Genomic DNA, 15,375 nt, shown 5'->3' on the forward strand with positions numbered 1-15,375 from the left:
CTATATGTGTTCCCTAATGCTTTAAATACTGTCTCTGAGATAAGCCTGTCTGCTCATGCCAAGCTACCAAGGGGGTGAACAGGGGTTATTTTAGAAATGTATCCCCCTTACCCTGACTAGGAAGAATGGTCCCTACCTGGACAACGATGCAAACCATTGGCAACTAGATACCCCCATTTCTAACAGCAGGCTATAATCCTCAAGTATTATAGATTATGTGTGTATGTAGGTGGTATTTGTCAGCACAAACCTAACCAAAAGGCAGCAAATTATCTCAACAGAGCCAGAGGTAAAGATACAGTCAATGCATTAGTGGCGTAGAAGCTGGTTTCTCAGAGTGAAGGTGGACTGCTACTTTGTTGTGAAATAGTGTTCATTCCTGAAGTGTCTCCTGCTGTTTCCTACATTGTAGAAGGCTTGGGGTGACCCTAAATTGGGGCCAAAGTGGAGTTTGTGAGGCTGTGGAGCAGATGGTTGCCACTGTCCTGATGGAAGAGTACAAGGGTTTGAACAGAAGTTCTGAATTTTGTTTTCTTGAAGGAATGGTTCAGCTTTCTTTGGTACAGAGAGCTGATATCCGGTTTTCCATGTTTGTCTTTGAAGTGTACTCATTGAGGGTAAGTTTAGAGTCCAGGATGAATCAGACTTGGCATTGGATGAAAGTTGTGTATCTAATCAATCCAGACTCATGTCTATCAGGCACGTTTGTATTACTTACTGCTTGTGTTTCTTGGTGGAAGTAGGCATTCTGCTTCTGGGAGTTGAATTTAAGGGGCTGGCTGGAGAATTAGGTCTGTATGTGTTGCATGCAGTGTTTGAAGCATTGGGTGCCTGGAATAGAGTATTATTTAAACTTCACACAAACTGATTTGGTTGTTATTGCTTTCTAATAATTTGCACAAAACGAACAATTCTGTATTCGAAAAAAATCGAATCATTTGGATAGGTATATAATTTCCAACAGATTTGATAAACTTGCACAGTACCCTTGTAAGCTGAACCGAAACCACTTCAATCTGAAGCGGGCAGGCCCAAGTCCCTGTGTGATCTTGTTCATGACCAAACATGCTGGATATCTTCAGAGCCAAAGGGGACGTCCGACCTGTTTCTTTGAAGAATTTCTTCTTCACTGAGTAGCTCTATGTTTAGCAACATAAAACCATAATATTTCCAGTCAGGTAAACCTTTGTGCATTTACGAATAAAGGCACATGCTCGGCTTTAGTAACACGATGTTCTATTATTTTATATCCATGTTTCATTGAACTGATTTAGGAGAGAAATGCAAGTCAACGAGTGCAAAGATTACATGACTGCTGGACCAAACTCCTGCTATTTCAGCCGGGAGAATCTTTGTCTGTACTGGACCTACGAGATATGGATAGAAACCTCCAACCAGTTCAGATCCGAGGAATCTGGAAGGCTCGTGGTTAACACTGAAGATATCTGTGAGTAGTACACACTTCCCTGTTGATGTATCTAGAAACAGTGCCTTAAGGGGGCGTGGAGGAGAAAACTTCACAGAAGAATATTTATATAGGAACATGTCCTATGAAATACCAGGTGTGGTCTTACTTGCATGAGTAACCATAGGCTACTTACACCACTAAGAAAGCCGCTTTACAAGTGTCCTGTTGCTTTTCCAAAAGTTACTTGATTAAATACACTTCAATTTTTACAGAGCCATTACCAATGAAACATTTGACACGCTAGAATACGCCTTTTAAAAGTAAACATCTTTTAAAAGACACCGCAACCCAACAGATACTGCAACCAGCCAACCACCCAACAGCAACATTAAGCTTCCAGCCACTTTAATTTTCTCCTGAACCGCCCCCACCCCAATGCCACCCCAAAAGCACTCCTCTCAGCAAGTGCCTCTTCTGCCACCTGGCTCACAGCCTTTCCAAAATCTACAGGTCACCCTCTCTCACTCGCTTTATAATACAATGTGTTCTATAAGAAAGTCATATACCGAAACATTTTTGATATCTTTAATCAAAAGTACTTTGGGGGGAAAAGAATTGTTGGGTTAAAGTAAAAAAAATAGAGAATAATAGACAAAAAGTTGTCATTGTTAAAAAACTAAAAATAAGTCTAAAATGCTGCCATACATATTTTATATGTAAAAATATGCATTTTATTGAGTTTAATGAAGGATGCATAATGCACAATCGGATCGCTTGAAAAACGATTGTAAAATACTGCTCTTACCCTGCCCTGTAGGTTTAAGTGACCACACCTTCCCCATCAATCCCTCAGCACTGGGCTCCTTCCACAGAACTAAATAAATCAATATCCGGTTGCCGAACAAGCCAAAAAGTCTTCTTTAAAATGTCACACATGTCAGGGATATGAAGGCCTTGTAAGGCATCAGTTATGTTGAATCTGTTTCTCCTTTTTCCCTAGGTCTGGAGCATAAAGCGCCGGGACACTCCTTTGGAGTAGCCGTGCGCTATAGAAGACCTATAATAACATAACATAACATAACAGTATGAGTAGGCTTTCCAGTTTTAAGTTTCTATTTTTGGTCAATTCTGGTGGGTTTTTTCAGTACCTTAAAAAACAGTGGTTACAAATTTTCGTGCCATTAAAAACAACAGAAACTGTGTTTTACTGGTGTTTATGGAATTTTAATTTAATTTTAATTATTGCTTGCTTTCTGCACTGATACGTGTATAGGTAGCATATGCACAGGGTATATGATGTCCAAATACATTTTTACTGCACCAGAATGGACTTCAAAGTCAATAGCATTCTTCATTAACTCTGAAGATTGTAAAGATACTTTCAGCATACCATCTATCAATTGACAAGGATCTCTTACAGGGAAGCACTTCAGCTCAGGTATCGATTTTGACAGGCCATCCTACAACTTTTTCATATACGTAGCTGAATTACTGCAAATATAAACAATATCACTACAATCTTTATTGAACTTGGAAGGAACTTTTTTCAGCAGCATTCCAAGTGACACTGCGTTCCATGTTCACCAAACGCCTGGTGTCATGTTCTCACCACTATCTCAGATGTTTGGTGACAACATTCTTTTCACATATACCTGTCACTACATCTTGCATTGAATGTTTAAAGGCTGGTGTATTTGGCAATTCACTTTCAATCAATACTGACTCACCAGAAAAGGGGGCTGATGTATCAAAGGATTTCACTCATTCTCTGTATGTGGTAAATTTGATGGTACATATTAGGAAAGATTCTTATGAAACCAGCCATTTTACCTATCAGTGAAATAAAATGTAACCAACATTTCAGATATGAATTTGATATTTCCTGATTCTCTAAGGTTTATGAAATAACTAAATAAGACCTAAAACATGCTTCTAAACACTGCATCTTTAGACCAAAGACCACAAAACTGAAAAAAGCAGAAGGAGGAAGAGACAATGATTTAGTGACATCCCTAAACAACAAAACTCAAGCAGAATAACGTTAGCCCAGTCTTTCTTGATGATACGTAGTATAATAAAGTCATATTGTATTGCCCCTTCAGGAAGAAATAAAAATGACTCTTTCACTCATCTTTTCCTTTCCATGAATGACACTTAGTTTGTGGCTGCAAAGGTGTTTTTTCAGTGTTTATATGTTTACAGCGGTTATGGCTATTTTCCTTTCGGTGGGGTTTTATCAGTTATTATAGGTTTAAACCTAAACCAGATAGCCTAAGTATGAGCAATAGGTTGTTCAACTTATGCTCTGTCTAATGGAGCTACGCTGCTGTCATGGGAGAGGAAACAAAGAAAAAAGTCACAGCCACATTCTCCACAGACGTGAGTAAAATTGCCACAACACTCTGTAGCAAAATCAGCCTTTTATCGTTCTGAGGTTGAAAGTTCAGCTCCCTGTAAGTTTTTTTTTTTTTTGGAAGACGTTTATTGCACATTACACATGTTCAATCACAGCTTCGCGCCTACAACCATAACAGGCTGGCTACATTTGTTAACTGTAAGTATTCAATGTCGTTTAGGTTTACACAGCCCATCAGCTGACATCCATAGGACCAGCGGCATGGCAGTGAATAACATTTACATTTCAGTGCAGTGCATCCCATTTGCATGACGTATTTGTTGTCTTACATTTTATGTTTTTTTTAATTCTTATTTACTATTCCCTTTCTTTGAAACCTTGAAATTAAGAAAGGTGAGAACTATTACAACTTTAATCACTGCATCACAGCATTCTCCCTCCCCACATCTATAGCGACAAACAACGCAGAACCGTATCCTGTATATGGTCAACTATTCTATACATATCACTCATCTCGGTCTAATGATTGCGCCTGCAGATAATCCCTTAAGTATAGCCAGTAGTCCTTAGGTCGTGATCTGGCAGGCAATTCCTCCTCATACGTTGTCAGCATATCTCGGCAATATGTTAAGTCCTCTAACCAGTTTTTCATTCTCGGCCCCGTTTTACCATTCCAGTGCAGTGAAACTCTCCTTTTTGCCATTAGTAATGCGATCACGTAAAACTTACGTTTGTGTGCCCTGAGCTGCGGGACTAGACCTAACAGATAGACTTTGATCGTGCAGTCGAGTTTCTCCGCAATCATTTCGCTGACTGCCTGCACCACCTGCAACCAAAATCTCGCTACTGAGTGACATTGCCATGCTAGATGTAAAAAGCCTGCGTTATCTTGTTTGCATCTTACACATCTAGAGTCTTCTCGTAGCCCATATCTGAGGAGCCGTTCAGGTGTATAGTACATTTGGTGTATGTATTTATAATGGATAATTCTAAGGTTTCCATTCGGTGTTAGCATGCTGGTGATTGTGCATGTTGTTGCCCATTCTTCCTCTGTCAGCGTACCATCCAACATTGTGCACCATTTTTCTCTTACCCCCCTCCGTGTTTCCCCCAATGTCCCTCTGTAAGCTTGTGTATAACCTTGATACTAGGTACGTGGCTGTGGGTGCTGGCAGGACTAGTTGTAGTGAAGCCAGAGTCTGGGGTTCTTCCGGAAACGTGGTAAAGTGTTCTTTTATCGCTCTTTGCAGCCTGTAGTAGTTGAAGCTGAATAACAGTGTCGGATGACTAATGTACTTTAACTTATCTAGTGTTTGAAATACTCCTTCTTTGTACAGGTCTCCCATTGTGTCAATACCCGCTAGCCGCAGTTGGTCTATGCCTACTTGTTCTTGGGTGATAGAAAGTGCTGGGTGATTAGCTAGTGGGAGCGCTGGTGCATACAATGGTAATTTACCAGCTTTCTTGCCCATCAGTCTCCACGCTTCAGTGGTGGTGTTCACCGGATTTATATCCCTCTCGTGCAGTCTGGGCCGCTTGTGTGGTAATATGTTGGCTAATGGGATTGGGGCAGCATCTCCTGTTTCCACCACTACATGGGTCAGGAAGGGTATCTCGTGGTACCAGTAGTGCGCGAATTGCGCCTGGGCGCAGAGATAATAAAGATAGATGTCTGGGACCTTGAAGCCCCCCTTTCATACGGCAGTGTCATCGTTTGCAAGTCTAGTCTGGCTTGCTTGCTCGCCCATAGTAGGCTCAGTACCAATTTGTTAATGTTACGGAACACCTCTGCCGGTGGTTTGATGGGGATGTTAGCAAAAAGGTAGAGGAACTTAGGCAGTAACACCATTTTCACGATGGCTGCTCTATCCGCTAGTGACAGTGGTAATTTATTCCACCGTTTGATCTTGTCGTCTAGAGCCGATATCGCTCTCCCATAATTAGTTCTGACGACCAGCTCTGGATTCCTATGAAACCATACTCCCAAATATCTGGTCGGTTCATCCTGCCACTCTAGTGGGTAGTCCAGGGTGGACGGGCTGTGCTGTCCGTCAATGCTAGGATAAGAGATTTCCCCCAATTTATTTGTAGACCTGAGTAATGGGTTGAGGTGTTGTTCTGGGTTTTTTACATAGAGAACCATGTCATCCGCGTATAACTATATGTGTATAGGGCGTGTTGGAAGTTGTATGGCTGAATAGTGGTGGTGTTGTCTTATTTTGCAAGCTAATGGCTCTAAAACTAACGCAAAAAGCATCGGGGAGAGCGGACATCCCTGTCTCGTCCCACGACATATTGCTATTGGCTCCGATATATGTTTGTTTACCCTGATCCGTGCGGACAGGTTTGTGTAAAGCATGGAGATCCAGTGTGTGAAAATCGGAGGGAATCCCATTCGTAATAGGACCGTGTGTAGGAAATTTCAATCTATCATGTCGAACGCTTTAGCAGCGTCTAAGAGCACCGCCACCGCTTTAATCTCCAGTGCTAGATAATGTGCTAGTGCGAAGAGCGTGCGTGTGTTATGTGTCGTTGCTCTATCCTGAATGAAGCCGGACTGGTCTGGCCTTACCAGTAATGGCATTAGTGGTTTAAGTCTAGCTGCTAAGAGACTCGCTATTATTTTGGTGTCCACATTTATGAGGGATAAGGGGCGGTATGATTCACATTGTTCCTCATCTTTCCCCAGTTTTAATAATGCTATCAGCATGGCTTCCCTCATTGATGGTGGGAGAGTTTGTGCCTCATGTGCCGCTCCATAGAGTCTCACCAAGTGTGGCACCAGTAGATCCGGGAATGCCTTATAAAATTCTGTGGTGAAACCGTCAGGTCCCGGTGCCTTGCCATTCGGCAGCTGTTTAATTGTATCCAGCACTTCCTCGACGGTTATGGGGCGAGCTAGGTACTCCCTATGATTATTCGACAACCACACTATTTCTACATCTGCCATATATGATAGCATTTCTTCCTGTGGCACCGAGGGACGTGCTTCATACAGTTCGCCGTACGTATCCATGAATTCTCTCATTATTACCTTGATGTCCCGTGTCACAACTCCCGCCTGAGTCCTGATTGTGGTGATATGTTGAGGCACTCGTCCAGAGCATATTTTTTCAGCTAATGCCCTGCCCCCCTCACCATACATTCTGGCTGTTTTGTGCTTAGTTATGTATTTGAGCTCGTCTGCCCCAAATTGCTGGTGTTCTTTTAGGAGCGTTTGTATTTCCCCCAATAGTGCAGTGTCTCTCGTTTGAGTGTATTTGTGTTCCAATGTTTGCAAAGCGTGTTCACGCGTTTTTAATTGTTGTCGTATATCCTTCAGTATGCCCGTGGTTGTGCTAATACATACCCCCCGCAATGTGGCCTTGAAAGCTTCCCACAGGAGGCACGGGTCATCTGTCGTGGGACAGTTGATGTCAAAGTAATCCACTATTGCCTTATCGATGGTGTCAGTGTATACCAGGTCTCGCAACGCTCCAGCATTGAATCACCATGTGAAGGGTGGGGGCTCATAGTGTGGTATATCTATTGTTAGTGTCACCGGGTTGTGGTCTGAGAGCGTTCTCGGCAAGTGTTTCACAGAGACAGTCCACGCGACCACCTCCTGTGTGCCCAGCCAGTAATCCAGCCTGGACCAGCTATTGTGTGCCGCCGTTATGTGTGTCGCCGCGATGTCCCCTGGATGTTGAACCCTCCAAATGTCAGACATACGTAAAACCTGCAGTGCATCATGAAGAGTCACTCTCGCCCGTGTGTGTGGTTCTAGTGTGTGTGGCGATCTATCTAGCCCGTCCTTTAGGGCTATGTTAAAATCACCTCCCCATATTATGTTCTCAATCTGGAGATTGGAGATGGTATGCCACAGTTTAGCAAAGAACCCTGGGTCATCTGTCTTGGGGCCGTATGTGTTTACTAGGGCCACTTGACGATTTCTTATCATGCCTACGACAATGACGCTTCGTCCTTCAGTGTCTTTGTGTACTGCTGTTATTTCAAAATGCACCCCTCTCCATATTAAAATGCTTATCCCACGGGAGTACGAGGAGTAATGTGAGCTGGTCACTGATTCTGCCCATCTAGCACCCAGTTCGGATGATGTGTTGGCAGCTATTTGCGTTTCCTGCAGAAAGGCTATATCGATATGTAATCTATCAAAGTATGCGAATATTTGCCTAATCTTCTTCGGGTTCCCCATCCCCCTGACGTTCCACGTGATTACTTTCAGTGGGGTAGGTCGTGTCATGTCAAAGAGGTGATATGTCGTGTTAGCGTGGTGCGGTCTGGAGCTCCAGGCGCAAACGTTACATACTTCCCAATTTTGTGTTTTAGTCTACAGTTTTTAACAGTGTTAGCAATGATAGAAGAGGTCGCAATGCTTCTCAGACACAGTGAATTCATTCGAACAACTCCCAACTCCCCATCCCTCACCCCACCCACTTCAGCGCCCAAACTTTGCCAAAGCCATCCCCTTGTGGTAACCAAACTAGTATCAAAACAGGAGTAGGGGCTCACCCTCTTTGGGGGCATCGCCAGGTACACACATCTCCATCCACATAGTGGATGTGGACGGGTGCACATGCTATTTTACAATCCATATTGTCTCTTTTACCTCACAACTGCCGCCGGGCCTTGCCCGCAGTCATCCACAAAGCATTAACCTTCCCCAATTGTTCCGTAGTAAGTCTGTGTTGTACAAATTTAAACTATTTCGCAATGCAGCACCTGTCTTTCTCCCCTTCAATCTTTACAGTAGGCTTCGCCTACAGAGTTGTGCTAGCATTACCCATTGTCTGTCCGTCCGCCATTGCTATATATTGTCTGTATAGTTTAGATGGGCCACTTTATACACAGTACACAAACCCAAAGTCCCCTCCGTGTCCCATGTCTGTCGTGGACTACCAGGGTACTCACTGTGCGTGTCATTGGCGCAATCTGATAGTATCAGCCGTGTCCGTTCGGAAAGCACTTTTGGGCCTCCGCCTGCATCTGCATCTGTTCTGGTGCACCTGCTGTACTTCTCATGTTGCTTTTATTTTGATCCGGAAATGTTTGAGGCGCTTCCAGCGTTCAAGCGCTACCAACAGTGTGTAGATATGTATGTAGTAGCTTCTTGTGTCTTCCTAACTTCTCAGTTGTTGTCACTTCCCTGGTCATCTCGTTCCTGTGCCTTGCGTCGTCGTCCCAGTTTCTTGATGTACTCCTGCGCTGCTTGTACCGTGGGAAGAATAACGGGCTTGCCCGCATTTGTGACTTTAAGCTTCGCGGGGTATAGCATCGCATATTCGATTCCTAAATCCCATAGTTTCTTTTTCACTGGTGCAAATTCCTTGCGGGCTAGTTGTACTGCCATGGTGTGGTCTGGGTAGAATTCCAGGGTGTTACCTTGGTGTGTGATTTCGCCCATTTCCCGTGCTAGTCTGAGGACTGTATCTCTGTCCCTGTAGTTGAGCATGCGGGCGATTATCAGGCGTGGAGCTCCCGGCTTTGGCTTAGGCGCTAAGGATCGGTGTGCGCGTTCGACGAGAAAGACAGATGACAGTTTTTCAGCGCCAAATAATTCTTTCAACAACGCCTCAACATAGCCTTCCATTTTGCCTGTGTTTGTGGACTCCGGCAGGCCTGCTATGCGGACGTTGTTGCGTCTGGATCTGGCTTCCTGATCCTCCACCTTTGCAAGCAGGATTTCTAGCGTTTTTTCCATACCTTCGCACGCCTTCGTTGTGGATCTAGATTCGTCCTCCACTCTGGATATCCTTTGTTCCGCCTCCACTATCCGCTCATCATGTTTTTCGATTTTCGCGGCCATATTGTCCACTCGTTGCACCACATTGTCCAGCTTGTTATTCATTTCCTGCAGGCTTTTCTGTATGGCCCTCAGGACTGCCTCCATACCAGTTCCGTCGTTCGCTTCGTGCTCCCCCTCAGCGTCCGATGTTGCCGCAGTGTTCTTTGTCTGTTTCCTCGCCTCGAAGGGCAGCTTGGTCTGCTGCTTTTCAGGTTTCCCCATATTGCCGGTGCGTGGTGGCGGGCTGTGTAGTGGTATCCCCGGGCTTGTAGCTGTTGAGCCTCTCGCAGCGGTTATGTCGCGTCGTTTGGGTGTCCTCGCTGCCCACAGCTCAGTGGACTTATACATCAGGTACACTGCGGGTTTGCATGGCAGCCACGTTGCTTCGTCTTAGGCGTCGAGGGGTATCAATGTCTTCGTGTAGTTCCCACCGTTTCTCCGCAGAGCTAGCACTTTTTGATCCCCCTTCTATTCTTTCAGTGTCTCAGCGAAGTGTTCTACCTACTTGCACTGGAGCAGACGTAGGTGCAGGAACTTCCCGCTTGCGTGGTCAGTCGCTCTGCTCCCCTACATAGCGTTCTTCATGTAGGCGGGCGCCGTCAGCCATCGATTGCAACTTCACTGTTTCTATGACGCTCTTGTTCGTTCGCTGTGTTTGTTAGGATAATGGGGGTTGTAAGTGGGCAGCCACATCAGTCATTCAACTCTGGTGTAATCGCACTATCTTGCCTGACGACTGTGTGCTGCTCGCCTCCCGGGGTGTTCCCTCCTCTGTAACCGTCTGGTGCTTCAGTCCTCAAGTCCGCGGATGGGCCGTCCAGGGGTGCGCTTCAAGCTGCTGCTGTTAATACCCCCTCCCTCCGGACATAGCAGTCGCCTTCCGCGCAGGGCCACCAGGAGCGCATCGATATCAGGCTGCAGAGGGGTCCCGCTGGAAACCATTCGGCGCCGGCTATATCGTGCGTTCCACTGCCACCGCCATCTTGGTGCTCTTGGAACGCATACCGTACGGAGCTATTTTCGGTGCCCACAGTGTTTCAGGGCCTTCCTGCTGGGTCGCAAGTTGTTTGTGGCGTCAGTAGGTCGCATACAGCTCGGGCCAATGCTCGTACCTGCTTGTTACACCGTTATAGTCCACGGCAAGTCCGATCGTCGGGAGCGGCCATCTTGGTTCGCTTCCCGTGCCTTCGTGGTTTTTTGCCGATATTTTCGTCAATCTTCACGCTTTTGGGGTTTCAGTGCCAGTAGTCTGCGGGCTGCATGTTCCGACTGCTGATTCAGTCTTTTTTGTTAGTCCGGCAGCACTTTTGGAGGGTTTAGGTCGCTTTTTATTGCACCCGTCCGGCGGAGCTGACTCACGAGCCAGCCATCCCGCAGTGCGCCCTCTAGCGCCCCCCAGCTCCCTGTAAGTTACTTAATATTTAATGCCACAAACTGGAGCACAGACCAGTTGTGGAAGTTCTCAAATCATTGACTCAATATGTGAAAATAACCCAAGTAATTTCCACAGGAGCCCTTCCTCTTCCTCCTTCTCATCCGCTCCTCGCCCTCCCCTCCCCCACCAGCACTGGGTCCTTATGTGGTTCTCATGAACCATGGTGAGGCGTGAGTCGGGGAGCAGCTTGGGAAGACGCCAACACGCAGCCACGTCCTTCTTGGGGAGGCCTCTCGGGAGGGGCAGACATGTCTGAGATACAGTTGTCAATTCTTCACAAGTTATAGAGTTCGCCTCAGCAGGCCTTTGGCTACTTTCAGATAAAATGTGCAGACACTAGGCTTAAGACGAGTACTTGGTCCAGCACAGAAAGCACAGAAGTCAAGTCCACAGAGATGAACATGAGTCACTAAGGGTCTCTTGGGTACCCTGGCTAAGAGACCAGAGCCCCCAGTTTGGAAACATGACTGAGCTGTTATGTTTAAAAAGCTCAACCAGGCAACAATACAATTAAGAAATGAAAAGTGTAAAGGTCCACACCAGGCTTAAGCAAAAAAAGATAAAACTGTTTTAAAGGGCATACTTTCCATTTTACCATTACAACTTTTAAACCCCTTTGAACTGAGGAGGGGTGAGGTGGGGGATGGATAGAGAACATTATCCAAATGGGTTTGTGATGGTAAAGTGGAAAGCATGCTCTTTAAAACAAAGAAACTTCACATTTTTTGTTAGTTATTCAATGAGGCTGGACATGAACACGCAGAAGCAACACAGTCTTGAGAGTTAAGTATTCAGGGGTCTCAGTTCAAATCAAAATAGAGCAGGTAGATAGAGTAAATGATACCCACTGAGGCATCATTGAGTATGGATGACAATGACTCAAAGTCTGTGACTGGGTCTTACAGGCTATTGAAGAAGGTCTGGCTAAGAGTTGTCAAACTTCTGGCTTCAGTGGCTGTGTTGTTTGTGTTTAACCAAGCTGTGATGCCTGCCGCGAGAATGCCGCGTCTTCCCAATACAAGGGTCTAGAAAGTCTGATAGGACAGGAATAACAGAGAAAAGTCAATTAAGGGTTTGAGCTTCATTATAGTAGGACTGTTCAAGAGGTCATTCTGAGTAGCATTGATATTTTTGACAATTTTATCAGTAGAGCAGGCCTCTCTAACGGGAAGCTCGTCTGCGACTTGTAGCTCTCTAGCTACCTGTAAGTAGCTCTGCAAATATCCTACAATATTGCAAGCTTTTGCTTGTTTTGTTCTTATTTTTAACCGTTCTTATTTTTAACCGTATTGATGTAATGCTGCTCTGCTATGTTGGATTCATGGAAACTTAACTTGATGGCAGCTGAGACTCTCCCATGTGCTCGGATGAGATACCTGTGAAGAGCCCTGGGTCAGCCCCCTACTATTGGTACTTCCACCCAGAATAGCCTGAAGCCTCATAAACACATCAGAAAGAACGTGCAGCACGACCAGTCACTCAGTAACCCTAAATTACTGTCATACAAGCCTAAAACTGTGAAAGATGGACAGACAGACGATAGACAGATAGACAGACAGACAATATTTTCCAATCAAATCAACGAAAGAGTGTACCTCTCAATGGGAGGAGGAGTGGACAAAAGAAAAAAGAATCAGAATTGATTCTTTTAGAAGGCCCTCACTCACCAACCTGGTTGGTGACATGCTTCATCATCGGGCCCCACCAGGAAGGTCTAAAACCAACCCGGTGTGCTTCGACGCCAGAGTTACTGCGGAGCTGGTTAGTATTTGTGTGTGTGATAAGTGAAGTGAGTTAAAAGTGACCAAGTTGTAAACTAAAAAAACTTTTATTCACAGGCCAACCTGGCACGGTTAAAAATAGAGCGGGCAGTTGGGAAGCTGGATCGATATGTCAGCTGTGCCCTGCTGAGTGGGGTCAACATGTTTCTGCCTAGCAAACTGCCAATCGCTAGGCATTCGTCAGGACCAAAGTGTGGACCCCGACGGTATGAGCATGCTAAGGCTCACCCTAACCTGTTGGCCATAGTGTGAAAAATAAACAAAAACAGGAAAAGTATTAAAAACCTGGTTGCAGGCAAGGTACTCGGAAATTATTGGCACCCAGCAGCTATATGTGGTGCGAACGTTGATCGCACCATGGGTCTCGGGAGGGGGTGGTAGCTAGTAGGCACACCGCCAGCAAAGCCAGGCACCCACTTGGAAACCTGGACCGACCTCAATTACCGGACCCCGTAGATGAAGTGTGTTGTGCTTAGGAAAATACTTGGGGGAGGAGGAGTGTTTTAATGAATAAGCACACCAGGAAGATCATTTAGTGCTTTTGGAAGACTTATGGCCTGGTGCTGGAGAAATATATATGGAGGGAGGCTGCTGCATGGTATGGTAATATCAGTATCTGCTACGTATGTTGATTAAAATACTTTTTATTTTAGCCAAAACGGAACCACCCCTGAATCTGACTGGCACAGACTTCATTGACCATCTGCAGGTGGAATGGGGGTACCCTGGTGGTATTCATAGCTCTTATTTCCCACTGATGTTTGAACTCCGCTATCTGGAGCATGGGACTGAAGAATGGCTGGTGAGTCACTCGATTAACATTCCATTTTACAATGTCTTTTAGGCACATCAAAAACAACACAATCTGACATAAAGGATTTTGCTTTTTTATTTAGCAAACTTATTGAGCCAAACAATAGTTGTAACACTCAAAGCAGAAATACTGGGGCAGATCTACAAGGAAGTGCCGCAGTGTGGCAACGGAAGCCCTTTGGCTGCACCACGCTGATGCACTTCCGAAGCACAGGAATGCAACATATTTACAATAATATGTTGCATTCCTGTGCTCTCCCCTGTGCAGGCGCAAAATCAGCTGCCATGCGCTGGCACAGGCACCCTTGCATCATGGTGCAAGTATGCCTACGTCATGGGGAGATTGTTTTTGTGCAGTAAGGGGCACCTTCCTGCACAAAAACAATCACTACAGGCATTTTCCTATTTCAATGCGTGCTGTAGAATGCATCAGGTTTTGAAAGAGGAAAAAAGGAGGAGAAATGAAAAAATTTATCCTCGTTGCGCCTCGCTACGCCTCCCAAAGGGAGGCGTAGCATTGACATGCATATCCAGATTTACATTCCTCGTAAATCTGGAAATGTGTCTCGTTCCATAGGTGTTGCGTGGGAACACCCACAGCATGAAACGCCCCTTCCATGCAAAGTCCTATGTGTGAAGGGGTCATATCTACAAGGAGAGGAAATGTCCCGCAGGGTGGCTTTTCCTCTCCTTGTAAATATGGAGAAGTGAAATGCGCCTCCAGTAGGTCACAAAAAGTGACGTACTGGTGGCGCAGGGGATTTGTAAATCTGCCCCTCTGTATGTAAGAATAGGGGTGTTGCATAAGGCAAATCGGACAGTTGACATAAACCAGGTGTGAGTAGTGGTTACATATGTTGTAATAAGCTACTCCATGTCAGCAGGCACCAGACACACATTGACAACAAGTCTAAGACTACAATCACCAATATTGCCTTTGCGTTAATAGTGCTCATAAAACAATAGAGAACAGTTTGTCTGTTGAAAAAAGAGAAATTGAGAGGGGACACTGCAGTTTTGCTTTTTCTACAAGGTCGCCCCGGACTTTATGCCTTTTTAATGACCCAGTTTGTGCTGGTATTATGACTCTTTGCACTGTGACGCCGTCATTCAGTGCCACATAATGTGTGCTGTGCCCCTAAAACCTTTGTGTGAAATTGTTTTCACTCAGTTGGGTTATTAAAGTTTCAAGTTAAAGGCATAATAAAATGGTACAGGAATTTTATCAGTGGCATACAAATTAAATGTCATAGAAGATGCAGGAAGCATATATAACAAAATATATGGCTCCAAAGAGTACCTTTCTGCACTGACTAGGCTGCAGCTTAAAAAGCACTGCAGTGTCATGCGGCAATGAAACATGCCTTTGCAGGTAGAAAAACTACTTTTATGTTTAAACTAAGTCACTGGTAAAATGGGCATGATAAGCCCAAAAGCCTTAGTGCTTAATATATAGAAAAATGGTATTATTGACATTGGAAAAAGTACCTTTAGAAAAGTGCACTTTGTGATGCCTGATAAGAAACAGGTTGAGAACTGATTTGTCTCTCAGCACTGCACCAGCGACTGCATACACATTCTTGGCTGACTTGTTAATGACCCTCCTCCTGGAAGCCAATGGCAGGAAGGCAGGTGTGGTGTTATCGGTAGCCCCATAGCAAGTATTAGCTACCAGGGAAGCGGTTGTGGGTACTAGTTGGCACTACACTTACTATTCTGTATGTATAATGTGCTGTAGGAATATAACACTCCTCATTTAAATAGTCATAGTTCCGTCAGCTTGATTTTGGGTCCTTT

General features: G+C 45.0%; 1 protein-coding gene across 1 annotated transcript in view; it reads left to right on the top strand.

Moving 5' to 3' along the window:
* The window catches only part of LOC147747255 (cytokine receptor-like factor 1), a 52,778-nt gene that overhangs the window by 26,318 nt on the left and 11,085 nt on the right, over nucleotides 1-15,375 (top strand). The window contains exons 4-5 of the mRNA XM_086936203.1: nucleotides 1,275-1,447; nucleotides 13,419-13,567. Coding sequence (XP_086792329.1) covers nucleotides 1,275-1,447; nucleotides 13,419-13,567 — 322 coding nt within the window. The remainder of the gene's footprint in view (nucleotides 1-1,274; nucleotides 1,448-13,418; nucleotides 13,568-15,375) is intronic.

This window comes from Lissotriton vulgaris, chromosome 1_1, assembly GCF_964263255.1.
Source record: "Lissotriton vulgaris chromosome 1_1, aLisVul1.2, whole genome shotgun sequence".
NCBI lineage: Eukaryota > Metazoa > Chordata > Amphibia > Caudata > Salamandridae > Lissotriton > Lissotriton vulgaris.